The sequence below is a fragment of the Neofelis nebulosa genome, chromosome 16, assembly GCF_028018385.1.
Source record: "Neofelis nebulosa isolate mNeoNeb1 chromosome 16, mNeoNeb1.pri, whole genome shotgun sequence".
NCBI classification, from domain to species: Eukaryota; Metazoa; Chordata; class Mammalia; order Carnivora; family Felidae; genus Neofelis; species Neofelis nebulosa.
In genome coordinates, this window is record NC_080797.1 from 61,769,963 (window position 1) to 61,785,664 (window position 15,702).

General features: G+C 35.3%; 1 protein-coding gene across 1 annotated transcript in view; it reads left to right on the top strand.

The window, feature by feature from the left end:
- TAOK1 (TAO kinase 1) overlaps nt 1-15,702 on the top strand; it is a 146,033-nt gene that overhangs the window by 53,702 nt on the left and 76,629 nt on the right. Inside the window, exon 2 of the mRNA XM_058703970.1 lies at nt 4,673-4,894. Within this exon, the coding sequence (XP_058559953.1) occupies nt 4,763-4,894 (132 nt within the window). The 5' untranslated portion in view covers nt 4,673-4,762. The remainder of the gene's footprint in view (nt 1-4,672; nt 4,895-15,702) is intronic.

Consider the following 15,702-nt stretch of genomic DNA (forward strand, 5'->3'; position numbering starts at 1 on the left):
CTCTCTTCCCTTGATAATTTGTCACATTTACCAGTTTTGTGTGTGTGTGTTTATGTGTGTTTATTTATTTTTGCATGTAGGATAAATTTGGATTTTACCCTGGACATTGTGAATATTTCTGAATCATATTAATATCCTCTAGAGAATATTGATTTGTTTTCTTTGTTTTAGTAGACACCAACTGGTTTAAATGGAAAGTTCTGTCTCACTTTCTGTTGGTGGTAGTTCCAGTAGCAGTTCTATTTTCAAAATCTTTACTGTGCTCTTTGGATTTGCCCTGTGCTATGCCTCTCAGTGATGGTATGAGACTTGGCAGTGGTGTATAATATAGATTATTTCCCTTTAGTATAGTCTTTGCTATGCTTCTTTAAGTGTATTTTACACAAGTGCAAATACAGTATTTGTTTTGGCTTATACCAAAACAAAAGAATTAGGGATCTCTTTTCCAGCTTTCTCTTCTCCATGATTTTCCTCCATTCTTTTCAGTTTCCAATGGTTTTTCTCGGTTCGTCGTCTTTTTTTTAATGTTTATTCTTGAGAGAGAGGCAGCGTGCAAGTGGGGGAGGTGGAGAGAGAGAGAGAGAGAGAGGGAGGGAGAGGGAGAGAGAGGGAGAGGGAGGGAGGGACACACAGAATCCGAAGCAGGCTCCAAGCTCTGAGCTCTCAGCACAGAGCCCGACACTGGACTTGAATTCATTGAACTGTGAGATCATGACTTGAGCTGAAGTTGGACGCTTAACCAACTGATCCACCCAGGCGCATATTCTTTTTTTTTTTTTTTTAATGTTTATTCATTTTTGAGAGATAGGAGAGACAGAGAGAGAAGGAGACACAGAATCTAAAACTCCTTGTTCTTTTGATCAGAAAGACAAGTTTTTCTATGAGCATTTAGACCTGTGCATTGTACAGTTACTCATCACTGGGGCTACTCTTAAGTGAAGTGGGGAAAAGAGAGGAGTTTAAAAAAATAACGGGAATTCCCCCTCATACTTTTTGGACCATCAGGGGCCCTGTTTTCCAATTTTTTCTGTTCAGAGAGAGGTTTTCTCACAGTTTTTTTCTTTTCTTTCCTTTTCTTTTCTTTCTCTTTTCTTTTCTTTTCTTTTCTTTTCTTTTCTTTTCTTTTCTCTCTTTCTTTCTTTTTTTTTCTGTTGCTAGGGCAGTGCATTTCTGTGACTGAGGAGAGAAAAAAGAAAATGGCTTTCCCGCCTATAGTCTTTAGATTACAGGATTTCCTTTTTCTGCTCCTTTGGGCAGAAAGAGGGGATTTCTTTAAGAGTTTCCTTGTCAGCACCCTCAACATAGTTCTGTAACTCAGGCCATTCTTAAGTCAAAGCCAGGAGTTAAAGGAGGAAAATAGAATTAGGAAACTCATGGCTATTCCCATCATTCTTCACATTTTAACTTTTCTCCCCAGTAATTTTTATTACCTGTTTATGGAATGCTGATGTATATCCTCTGGTGAGTTAGCTACTTTCTCTGATATCTGTGTATTTAAGGAATATTAATTCTTAATTGTGTTTTCTCTGGATGTTCAGTTTTTGTGTTTGACTCAATTTTTTTTTGACATACAAAATTTTAAAATGTATTAGTCTTGGGGTACCTGGGTGACTTAGTCGGTTAAATGTCCGGCTTTGGCTCAGGTCATGATCTCAGGGTTTGTGGGTTTGAGGCCCACGTCAGACTCTGTCCTGATAGCTCAGAACCTGGAGCCTGCTTCGGATTCTGTGTCTCCCTCTCTCTCTGCCCCTCGCCTGCTCACACTCTGTCTTTCTCTCTCTCAAAAATAAGTAAACATTTAAAAAAATGCATTAGTCTTTTGTGAATTAAAAAAAAATGCTAATAGCCTTTTCAATGTTCTTCTGTTCAGAATATGTATTATTCTAGTTGTAAAAATGTTCTATTTTATTTTTCTCTAATTTGAAGTACAATGTAAAGTAAAATTTCTTAAAATTATAAAAACAGTTACTATAAAAATTCAGATAATATGGATGTCTAGATTAGCAAGTAATGTTTTTCTTCTTCCTGTTTTTTTTTTTTGTTTTTGTTTTTGTTTTTTTTCTAAATTTAAATTCAAGTTAGCATACAGTGTAGTCTTGGTTTCAGGAGTAGAACCCAGTGATTCGTCTCTTACATACCCACATACTCCCCCATACCCATCCCAGGTAACCATGGATCTATTACTTTAGACTAGTTTTGCCTATTTGAGAATGTATCAGGGGAATCATCAAGTATGTATTCTTTGTTTCTGGCTTCTTTTGCTGAGTGAGCATAATGCTTTTGATACTCATCTGTATTGCTACATGTATTGTTAGTTTATTCCTTTTTATTGCTGTGAATAGTATTTCATTGTGTGAATATACCACAATTCTATTCTACATTTATTTGTTGATAGACATTTGTATCATTTGCAGTTTTGGACTGTTATGAATAAAGCTACTATGTACAAGTTTTTGTGTGCCTGTGTTTTCTTATCACTGAATAAATGACAGCTAGTTCAGGAATTGCTCCTTCATATAGTAAATACTTATTTTTCTTGATATGCATCTGCTAAACAATTTTCCAAAATGGTTGTACTATTTTACACTCCCATGAGCACTGTAATGATTTCCAGTTCCTGACCTTGTACATTTATCATTTCTGATGTTTTCTAGAAGTACCTTTGGTATAGATTCCGTAGAATGGTATTTTGTTTGAAATGGTCAGTGCATATGTTTTTGCTAGATTTTTCTCCATAAGGTTTATATCATTTTTTCCATTACCACTGCTAATGGATGAGTGCATACATACTTCCCTTCTACCCCACCATCAACAGGTGGTCAATTTTTGCCTTTCTGATTACAAAATAAAATCTTAGTATAGTTTTAATTTGTCTTCTTTTACTTGGAGTGATTTTGAACATATTTTCATATATTTAATGGTTGTTTCCTTATTTTTTTTTTCTTCTGTGAATTACACATATCTGCTGGATTCTTTTCTATTTGCTGTTTTCAGAAACTTTTCAGATATTAAGTATATCAGATTGTTGTCTTTTTTCTTTCCTTTTTTTTTTTTTTAACGTTTATTTATTTATTTTGAGAGAGAAAAAACGTGAGTGGAGAGGGGCACACACTGATGGTGTGGAGCCAGACACAGGGCTTGAATCCATGAACAGTGAGATCATGACCTGAGTCCCAAGTCTGACGCTTAACCAACTGAGCTATGCAGGCACCTCTCCCCACTCCCGACACACACTTTTTTTTAAAAGCTCTTTACATATTAGGGATATTAACATTTGTAAACATAAGTTTCAAACTTTTTCCAAGTTTATCTTTTGTCTTTTTGTTGAGGTGTGTCTTTTTCCATGGCTTCTCCTCCCAAGTTGTCTTTTTATATTGTTAAATATGTATTAGTCTTTGTCATTATTGTTTTGGATTTGGAACAGTTAGGAAAGTTTCCTCAGTTCCTGATTATGGGGGAACTTAACCTGTTTCCTTCTACTACTTGTATAGTTTCATTTTTTAAAATTGTACTTATTTTACGTAATCTCTACACCCAGTGTAGGGCTCAAACTCACAACTCCAAGATCAAGGGTCACATGCTCTTTCAACTGAGCCAGCCAGGTGCCCCAGTTTCATTTTTTATGTTTGTATTTCCCATATGTAATTGCCATATGTTGTATTTATGTTTGTATTGCCTGTGTGTGATTCTGTTTAGTTTGAAGAACAGGTGTTATTTTTTTACCAAATAGTTACTGGAGTCTCCAAACATCACTTGTATATATCTGATTCCTTTTTTCCTCATTTACTTGGGATACCTCTATAGGCCAGTAATGTTTATGTAAGATATGTGATAGGGTTATAATTTTTATATATTTTTTCTGAATGTGTTCTCAGTTTTCTCTGCATTTATTTCTTTTTATAATTGTATGCTAAATTCCAAGGTACACATACATTGGTTTGTTTCTCGACTATCTTTTAGATTATTAATTTGCTTGTCCTATTTTTAGTATTCTAATGATGCCATTGTTTTGCATTCTGTTTTGATATTTGGCAGAGGAAATGTCCCTCATTATTTCTGATTTCTCTGATTTCCCTGAGGGATGCTATCCTATGAAGTATGTTATTTTCATTGTACAGATTAGGAAAATGAGGCTACCCAAGTCCACAGTTTGTAAATAGTGTTGTCAGGATTCATGTTCAGGCAGTGGCAGTGTCATTCCAGAACCCAGAGGTTCTGAAGCCTCTCAGTTTTTAAATTTCTATTTTAAAAAGTCTATATTTTAAAAATATCTATATTATCTATAATCTGTATATGTCAGTACTCTGGTATAAAGGAACTGATAACAGAACACCAGGGAATTACTGGTTATCTGTAATATCTACTTATCTAATGATACAGATTTGATGAAGGCCATATTTTAATGTGAATCAGATTTATGAGGGAAACAGTTGTCCGTGTGAAATTCATTACTTTCTCCCATTGTGTTTTTCTTTGGAATGTCTGTATCAGAGTTCATTAAACACTGGTAAATGGTATCTTTTCAGATTCAGATTTAGGACCACACCTCCGTCTCAGTGAAATTCTAGGCCGCAGATAATTTTGTATATGCTGTCAGAAAATGATCTTGTAATTATTTTTAGTGGTTTTTGCTTTTCCTGACTTTTTTTTTTCTCTTATTTCTCTTCAATAGTTTATGCCAGCGTGGCTTCATTCATACAGATGAACCAGGGATTGGGATAGCAGTATAAAATTAGAATCAGAGAACTGATTGCCCAGCAGGATGCCATCAACCAACCGAGCGGGCAGTCTGAAGGACCCTGAAATTGCAGAGCTCTTCTTCAAAGAAGACCCAGAGAAGCTCTTCACAGATCTCAGAGAAATTGGCCATGGAAGCTTTGGAGCAGTATATTTTGTAAGTGTTAAAGGCTTAATGTCAGTGACCAGCATTTACTTAATATCTAGTCCTGGCAAAGTAAAAAAAAAAAAAATAATATAAAGAAACATAGGCAATAGTCCATTTTATAATCACTTACATAGATATATGTGTATAATATGAAAGTAGATAGTTTTATTTATTGAGCTTCTTGGATTATTAAAAAAATGGGAAAGAATATTATTTTGCTTTAACTTACATGTTTAGCATTTTAGTACAGTGGTTTGAAGAGTCTAATGACTTGCATTACTACACAATTAAATATTGCAGAAGAACTCTGATTTCTGTTAAGTCTCATACACAGTCAATTTTAGTGTTTTGGAAATCTAGGATTATTATTTGACAGAAGGATATATACCAAAGTCTTTTTTTCTTGTGTGTATATGTGTGTGTGTTATGCTAAAATAATCATCAAATTTGCCATTTTAACCATTTTTAAGTGTACAATTTGTGGCGTTAATTACGTGCACAATGTTGTGCAACCATTACCATTATCTAATTTCAAAACTTTTGCATCACCCCAGGCAGAAGCTATGTATTTATTAGCAGTAACTCCTTCCCCCTCTACCCAATCTCTAATCTACTTTTTGTCTATGAATTTGCCTATTTTAGATATTTCGTATAAATGGAATCATGCAATATTTGTACTTTTGTGTATAGCTTGTATCACTTAGCATAATGTATAGCATAATCACTTTGCAGGTCAACCATGTTGTAGCATGTATCAGTACTTCATTCCTTTTTATAGATGAATAATATCCCATTGTATGTGCCATGGTTTGTTTGTCCATTCATCTGGTGATGGATACTAGATTGTGTCCATCTTCTGGCTATTGTGAATAAATGCTACGATGAACATTGGTGTACAAATATCTGTTTGAGTCAGTGTTTTCAAATTTGGGTGTGTACCTAAGAGTGAAAATACTAGATCACATGGTAATTTTATGTTTAACTTTTTGAGAACTGGCAAACTGCTCCATAGTGGCTGTACTGTTTCCATTCTCACCAGTAATTTACTGGAGTTCCAATTATTCCACATCCTCACAAATGCCTGTAATTTTTTTGTTATTTTGATTATAGCCATCCTGCTAGGTGTGAAGTAGTATCTTGATGTTTTGGTTTGTATTTCTCTATTGACTAACAATGTTGAGCATCTTCTCATGTGCTTATTGGCCATTTGCATATCTTCGTTGGAGAAATGTCTATTCAAGTCCTTTGCCTCTTTTAAAATTTGGGTTGTCTCTTTGTTGTTAAGTTATAAGGGATCTTTATGTATTCTGAATATTAAGTCTTTGTCAGATACATGATTTGCAAATATTTTCTCCCATTCTGTAGTTTGTCTTTTCACTTTCTTGATGATGACCTTTGATATACAAAAGTTTTAAATTTGGATGAAGTCCAATTGGTCTGTTTTTTGTTATTGTTGCTTATACTTTTGGTGTCATGTCTAATTGTCCATTGCCAAATCCAAGGTTGTGAATTTTTACCCTTAGGTTTTCTTCTGAGAGTTTTATGGTCTTAGCTCTTATATACAAGTCACCGATTCATTTTGAGTTGATTTTTGGATATGTTGTGAGGTAGAGGTCCAACTTTACTCTTTTGTGTGTGGAAATCTAGTTGTTCAGTGTTCCAGTGCCCTCTATTGAAGAGACTGTTCTTTCTCTATTGAATTGTCTTGACATCTTTGTGAAATCAGTTGGTCATATTGTATAGGTTTATTTCTGAACTCTCAGTTCTGTTCCTTTTGTCTATATATCTATCTTCATGCTAGTATCATACTGTTTTGATTACTGTATTGTCATACTAAGTTTGAGATCAGGGACAACTTCATTATTCTTTTTAAGGATCGCTTTGGCTGTTTGGGGCCCCTTGCCATTCCATATGAATCTGAGGATTAGCTTTTCCATTTCTGCTGTTGAAATTTTGTTAGGGATTGTTTAAATTTGTTGATCATGCTTGGTAGTATTGGCATCTGACCAATATTGAGTCTTACTCCATGAACGCAGTATGTCTTTCTAAACATTTATTTAGGTCTTCTTTAATTTTGTTTAGCAATGTTTTGTAGTTTTCAGTATACAAGGGTTCTAATTCATTGCTTAAATTTAGTCATCAATATTTTATTCTTTTAGATGCTATTGTAAATGGAATTATTTTCTTAATTTCCTCTTGAATTTATTCATTGCTGGTATATAGGAACAGCTAATTTATGTGTGTTGGTTTTTACACTACAATTTTGCTAAATTTATTAGCTGTAGTATCTTTTATGTGGATACTGTGGACTTCTGTATATAAGATCATGTCACCTATAAATAAAGATAGTTTTACTTCTTTCCAATTTGGATGCCTTTTGTTTTTCTTATCTATTTGCTCTAATTGTAACTTTGATGGCAGTGATGAAAATGAGCATCCTTGTTCCTTATCTTAGGGAGAAACTTTTTTCAGTTTTTCATAATTGAGGATGATGTTAGCTGTGAGATTTTCATAAATGCCCTTTATCATATTGAGGAAGTTTTTTCTGTTTCTAATTTTTTGAGTGGTTTTTGTTTGTTTGTTTTGTTTTTCATGAAAGGTTGTTGCATTCTGTTATATACCTTTTGGATGTCAGTTAAGATGATCATAATGGTTTTTCTCCTTCATTCTGTTAATGGAGTATATTGCATTACTGATTTGGTTGCATTGAACCACTCTTGCATTTCTGGGATAAATCCCACTTTGTCATGGTTTATAATCATTACATCTCTATTCATAAGGGACACTGTAATGTGTGTGTGTGTGTGTGTGTGTGTGTGTGTGTGTGTGTGATTTTCTTGGTGTGGTGTTGGTATCAGGCTAATACTGGCTTCATAGAGTCAGTTAGGAAGTGTTCTTTTTTAGTTTTTGGAAGAGTTAGCGAAGAATTGGTATTAATTCGTCTTTAAATGTTTGGTAGAATTCACCAGTGAAGGCTTCTGGTTCTGGACTTGGTTTTTGATTACTTATTCAGTGTTTACTTGTTATAGGTCTGTTAATATTTTCTTTCTTTCTTTTTTTAGTGTTTTTTAAATTTATTTTGAGAGAGAGAGAAAAATAGCATGAGCAGGGGGAAGGGCAGAGAGAGGGAGAGAGAGAATCCCAGGCAGGCTCCATGCTGCCAGCACACAGCTTGTTGTGGGGCTCAAACCCATGAACCATGAGATAATAACCTGAGTCAAAATCAAAAGTCCAATGTTTAACTGAATGAGCCACCCAGGTGCCCCCATCTTTTGATGTTTTTCCTTAAGTTACTTTTATTTGTGGGTTCTAGGAATTTGTTCCATCTTGGTTGTCTAATTTATTGGTATACAGTTGAAAATAGTATGCTCATATGGCCCTTTTTATTTCTGTAGGTTGTTTGTAATAGTCCCGTTCTTTTCCTGGTTTTAGTTATTTGGCTTTTCTCTCTTTTCTTTTTTATTGGTATAAGCTCAGTCTGTTTTCTCCTGAATTTTAACTGTAATTCTATTTTGAGATTTTCAATAAAAGACCCTTTGTAAACTTTCCTTGTTCATAGAAAGATGTATCATATCACCTTTAACACTGAAAAAAGAAAAGTGTACAGAAACCATTACTTACAACTATTTTCCCTTCAGATAACCCACTGATATTATTTCATTTACATCTGTTCAGCCTTTCAAGAATGTACATATATCTAGGATTACTGTTACCTCAATTTAGCCAGGACTTTTCCAGTTCCAGTGGTGAAAGTCCCATGTCCTAGAAACCCCATAGCCCAGGTCAAATGAGATGATTATTCATCCTACATATATCTGTACCACATAATATTTATAACCTGAGCCACCCAGGCACCCTGCCATTTAATTTTTAAAATTAAAGTGTATAGTTTGTTTCATAAAATTTTGCAGTACTGCTTATTTTTCTTATGAATAAGTGTACATGTATAACAATGGCTGTATCACATTTTGTCATGTATCTATTTGATATATCATAATTCACTTTATCATTCCACATAATTAGATATTAGGTTTTCAACCCTGCCTGGTTTTTTTGCTGTTAAAAATAATGCTGTAATGAACATCATTATGTTTCCTCTTAATGGACATGTTTGCCAGTTTGGAGGGAAAAAGAAGGAGAATAAAGCAATGTGAATAGCCTAGAAAATAAAAAGAATATTCGGAGACTATTGAAGGGATCCCTGAATTACCAATTTTTTAAAGTTTATTTATTTATTTTGGGAGGGGAGGGGCAGAGAGAGAGGGAGAGAGAATCCTAAACAGGCACTGGGCTATCAGTGCAGAGTCGGATACAGGGCTCCTGAACCATGAGATCATTACCTGAGCCAAAAGCAGGAGTTGGGCACTTAACCAACCGAGCCACTCAGGTGCCCCAAATTGTCAGTTATTAAAAAACTATGACACAGGGGTGCCTGAGTAGCTCAGTTGGTTAAGCATCTGATTTCAGCTCCTGTCATGATCTTGTGGTCAGTGAGTTCGAGCCTCGTGTTGGTCTCTGTGCTGACAGCTCAGAGCCTGGAATCTGCTTCAGAATCTGTCTCCCTCTCTCTCTGCTCCTCCCCTGCTCGCTCGCTCTCTCTCTCTCTCTCTCTCAAAAGTGGATAAACATTAATTTTTTTAAAAAACAACTATTTTTCTAAAGCAGTTATAGTTAGGTTCACAACAAAATTGAAAGGAAGGTACAGAGAGATCTCATAAATTCTTATCCCTTGTACATGCATAGCCTCCCCCATTATCACAATCCTCCACAGAATACGACTGATGAACCTGCACTGACATAATCACCATAGTTTACGTTAGGGTTCATCCTTGTACATTCCATGGGTTTAGTGTAATGTATGATTGACAAATTCCCATCATCATACAGAGTATTTTCACTGCCTTGAAAAAAACCTCTATGCAGCTTTTTGGGGGTTTTTTTGTTTTTTTTTAATTTTTATTTATTTTTTGAGAGAGAGAGAGTGAGAGTAGGGGAGGGGCAGACAGAGAGGGAGACATAGAATCGGAAGCAGGCTCCAAGCTCTGAGTTGTTAGCACAGAGCCTGATGCAGGGTTTGAGCTCACAAACCTGTAGGATCATAACCTGAGCCAAAGTCAGATGCTTTTAACTGACTGAGCCACCCAGGTGCCCGTGTGGATATGTTTTTAAACTCCTTTGAGTAAATACCAGGGAGTACCATTACTGATTGTATGGTAAACTATACTTAATTTTGTAAGAAACGACCAAACTATCTTCCAAAGGGGCTGTACCATTTTCCATTCCCACTAGCAATGAATGAGAGTTCTTTTTGCTCCACATTGTCAGCAGTACCAAAGGGTACTGTCAGTGTTCTACATTTTGGCCATTCTAATTGTATTTAATAGTATCTTATTGTTTTAATTTCTATTTCCCTGATATTGTGAACAATCTTTATATCAGCCTATTTGCCATCTGTATATTTTCTTTGGTAAAGTGTTAGGGTGTTTGGCCCATTTTAAAATCAGGCTGTTTGTTATTGTTCAATTTTAAGAGCCCATTGGGTCCAAAGCTTTGCTTTATTGGGAAAGTTTTATTACTGATTCAATCTAGTTACTACTTACAGTAAGTAATAAGTAATAGTATTCAAATTTTCTATTTTTTCATTATATAGTCTTGGTGGGTTTGGTATTTTTAGGAATTTGCCCTTTTCGTCTAATTTGTTGGTATATAGTTTTTCATACTACACTTATAATCCTGTTTGTTTCTGTAGAATCAGTAGTACTGTCCCCCTTTTAATTTCTGATTTTAGTAATTTAGTAATCTTTTCTCGTTAGTCCACCTAGCTAAAGGTTTGTCGATTTTGTTGTCTTTTTGAAGAACCAACTTTAGATTTCATTGATTTTCTCTATTTTTGTGTTCGCTGTTTGATCTCTGCTTTAATCTTTATTATTTCCTTCCTTCTGCTAACTTTGGGTTTAGTTCTTCTTTTTCTAGTTCCTTAAGTTGTAAAGTTAGGTTGTTAATTTGAGATTTTTTTTTCCTTCTTTATTTTTTTTTTTAATGTGTTTATAGCTATAAATTTCCTCCTGAGCACTTCTTTTACTTGGTCCCATAAGTTTTGATCTGCTGTATTTTTGTTTTCATTCAACTCTAGGTATTTCTAATTTTCATTGTGATTTCTTCTTTGATCTGTTGGTTGTTTAGAAGTATGTTGTTTATAATTTACACAACTTTGTGAATATTCTAGTTTTCCTTTTTTGTTACTGATATCTAACTTTATCCTGTTGAGATCAGAGAAGATTCTTTGTATGATACCTATCTTTTTAAATTTATTGAGTTGAGGGGCGCCTGGGTGGCTCAGTCGGTTAAGCGTCCGACTTCAGCTCAGGTCATGATCTCGCGGTCAGTGAGTTCGAGCCTCGCGTCGGGCTCTGGGCTGATGGCCCAGAGCCTGGAGCCTGCTTCCGGTTCTGTGTCTCCCTCTCTCTCTGCCCCTCCCCCGTTCATGCTCTCTCTCTCTCTGTCTCAAAAATAAATAAACGTTAAAAAAAAAAAAATTTAAATTTATTGAGTTGATTTGTGGCCTAACATATGGTCTATCCTGGCAAATGTCCCATGTACCATTGAGAAGAATGTATATTCTGTTGTTGGGTAGAGTGTTCTTCATATGTTTATTAATTCTAATTGGTTAATTGTATTAAGTTCTCTTGTTTCCTTGCTCATCTTCTGTCTGGTTGTTCTCACCATTATTATGAGTGGGGTATTAAAGTCTCCAGCTATTGTAGAACTGTTAATATCTCTCTTCAATTCTGTCAATCTTTGCTTCATTCATTTTAATGATCTGCCGTTAGGTATTGTAAATGTTTATAATTGTTAAATCTTCTTGCTGTATTGAACCTTTATTAATATATAATATCTTTGTCTCTTGTAACTTTTTTTGACCTAAAGTCTTTTGATTTACAAGTCTTTTTGTGGACCCAGTTTTTCATTTCTTTTAAGTAAATACCTTGGATGGAACTGTTGGATCATGGGGCAGGTATATGTTTAGTTTTATGACCAGTTGTCAGACTTCTTCGTTAAGAAGTAGAAATTTTATACTTTCATCAACAGTATATGAAAATTCTCTTTTCTTCATATCCTTTCCAACATTAGGTGTTGACAGTCATTTTAATTTGAGTCATTCTGGTAGATGTGTAATAGTATTTCAGTAAGGGTTTAACATACATTTCCCTGATGATTGGTACTTTTTCATAGATTTAAAGTCCATTCACATATCTTTGGGAAGTTTTTATTCAAGTGCTTTGCCCATTTAAAAAAAAAATGGGATGTTTTTCTTTTTGTTGAGTTGTAAGTTCTTTGTACATACTGGATACTTACCCGTATTATGTATTTGTGAATATTTTCTCCCAGAACTGGAAAATTACATATATTGTGCTATTTGTTGGGTATAATGATCTATGCATGTCAAGTTGATAACATGCATTGATTATGTTCTTCAGATCTTTTGCATCCTTTCTGATTTCATTTGTTTTGGTGTGCATGTTCTGTCAGTAACTCAAAGATGTATACTGATTGTGAATTTATCTGCTTTTCCTTTTAGCTCTCTCTTGTTTTACTTTATGCATTTCTAAGCTGAATTACTAAGAATATACAAATTTTGGATTGTATCTTCTTGAATTGTCCCATTATCATTACAAAATTTCACTGTTTATCTTTCATAGTATTTCTTGCTTTAAAATCTACTTTGGGGTGTGCTTGCGTGGCTCATTCAGTTACGCTTATGACTCCTGATTTTGGCTCACGGTTTGTGGGATTGAATCCCGCGTCAGTCTCCGTGATGACCCCTTGGAGCCTGCTTCAGACTCTCTCTCCCCCTCTTTTCTCTGTCCCTCTCACAGATATGCACACACCCTCTCGCTCTCAAAATAAACAAACATTAAAAAAAAAATCTACTTTGATGTTAATCAGACATCTTTCTTTGGCTAATGCTTGCATGGTATTTCTTTTTCCATCCCTTTTTTAAAAAAATTTTAGGGGCGCCTGGGTGGCTCAGTCGGTTAAGCGTCCGACTTCGGCTCAGGTCACGATCTCGCAGTCCGTGAGTTCAAGCCCCGCGTCGGGCTCTGTGCTGACAGCTCAGAGCCTGGAGCCTGTTTCGGATTCTGTGTCTCCCTCTCTCTCTGACCCTCCCCCGTTCATGCTCTGTCTCTCTCCGTCTCAAAAATAAATAAACGTTAAAAAAAAAAAAAAAAAAATTAAAAAAAAAATTTTATTTATTTATTTTGAGAGAGAGAGTTCATGTGTGATCAAGAGAGGGAGGGAGAGAGAATCCCATGCAGACTCTGCACAGTAAGTGCAGAGCCCCATATGGGCTTGAACCCATGAACTGCGAGAGCATGACCCGAGCCAAAACCAAGAGTCATACACTCAACCAGCTGAGCCATCCAGGCACGCCTCCATCCTTTTTCATTTATTATTTCTGGAACCTTATATCTAAAGTGTTTCTTGTTTTTGTTGTCTTTTTTCCCCCAAATTTCTTTCCCACCTTTATTGTGATATGATATGATATATATGTTATCATATATATATTGCGATATGATATCATGATATATGATAAAATATATCATATTTATATGACATTGTGTAAGTTTAAGGTGTACGGTGTGTTGATTTGATACATTTATATATTACAAAATGATAACCACTATATCATCAGCTAATACCTCCTTCCTGTCACATAATTATCATTTCCTTTTTGTAGTGAGAACATTTAAGATCTACTCTGTTAGCAACTTCCAAGTATATAATATAGTATTATTAGCTATAACCATGATGCTGTACATTAAATTCCCAGAACTTGATAACCTTATAACTGGAAGTTTGTACCCTTTGACCGGTATCTCCCCATTTTCCCCACCTCCCAACCCCTGGTAATCACTGTTCTACTCTTTTTCTGAGGTTTTCTTTAGATTCCATATATAAGCAATAATATATAGTATTTGCCTCTTTTCTTTTCCTTTTAAGTTTATTTAAGCAATTTCTACACTCATCGTGGGGCTTGAACTTATGACCCTAAGATCAAGAGTCGCTCGCTCTTCCAACTGAGCCCGTCAGAAGCCCTGTATTTGTCCTTTTCTGTCTGATTTATTTCACTTAGCATAATGCCCTCAAGTTTCATCCAAGTTGTTGCAAATGGAAAGATTTCCTTCTTCCTCATGGGTAAATTAATATTCCATTGTATTTCTGTGTATGTGTGTGTACATCATATTTCTATCCATCGTTTGGCAAACACTTTAAGATATGATTGTTTCCATATCTCGACTACTGTGAATAATACTGTGGAGGCACCTGGGTGACTCAGTTGGTTAAGTGTCCTACTCTCAATCTCAGCTCAGGTCTTGACCTCAAGGTTGTGGGTTCAAGCCCTGCACTGGTCTCCACACTGGGTGTGGAGCCTACTTATGGTGATGATGATGATGATGATGATGATGATAATGTTGCAGTGAACATAGGGGTGCACGTATCTTTTCAAGATCCTGAATTCAGTTCTTTTATATATGTACCCAGAAATGGCATTGCTGGATCATACAGTCATTCTATTTTTAATTTTTTGAGGACTCTCCATTTGTTTTCCTTAGTGGTTGTACCAATTTACATTCCCACCAGCAGTGCACAGAGTTCCCTTTTCTGCATACCCTTGCCAACACTTGTTATCACTTTTTAATTAGAGCCATTCTGACAGGTATGAAGTGATATTTCATTGTAGTTTTGATTTGAATTTTCCTGATTAGTGATATTGAGTACCTTTTCATTTACATATTGTCTTTTTGGGAAAAATGTCTATTCAGGTACTCTTCATTTTTTAATCGGGTTATTTTTAGCTAAAACTTGTTAAATGCTTTGGATATTAACCCCTTATCAGATACATGATTTACAAATATTTTCTTCCATTTCATAGATTGCCTTTTCATTTTGTTGATTGTTCTGCTGTGCAGAGCTTTTTAATTTGATTTAGTCACTTACTTATTTTTGCATTTGTTGCTTGCACTTGGGTGTCCTATCCAGAAAATTTCTGCCAAGAGCAAAGCAAGGAGATTTTTCTCTATTTCATCTTAGTTTTAATTGAGGTGTTTTGCCCACTTATATTTGATACAGTTACCATTTATAGTTGGGCATAAATCTGTTTTTTTTTTTTCTTATATGATTTCTATTTATCCTATCTGTTCTTTTGATATTCTTTGTTCTTGCCATCTTTTTTTTTTTTTTTTAAGTGAGCTCCATGCCCAGTGTGGGGCTTAAACTCATGACTGCAAGATCAAGAGTCACATGTTCTATTGACTGAGCCAACTAGGCACTCCTGTTCTTGTCATCTTTTTAATTAGTCAAGAGTTTATTGTTGTTGTTATTGTTTTAAATATAGGCTTTACTCAGGCATGGGGAGGCCAACAGATCAGGTAAGAATGGCCACTGGAAAGGTGGTTTGTTATACTGAATAGATCCAAGTGAGAGGGGCATGCCACGCCAAAGTGGGGCACATGGGGAAGTGTTGGTGTCAGTGAGGAGGCAGAAGAAGCAAGGGAAAAACATGGGCAGGAGCATTATTGTGGTTTCTATGGGAAGAAGCAAGTGAGGCAAGGTAAGCAAGTTTAAGATTATCTAGGGTTTTATTTTGTTTTGTTTAAGGTTTTATTTTTAAGTACTGGGGCTTGAATTTACAACCAGAAGATCAAGAGTCACATGCTCTGTTTATGAGTTAGCCAGGAACCCATAGGATTACTCAGTTTATACGTTTTCACTAGGCTCTGGGATACAGGAGTTATCCCTAATTGTCTAGTGTT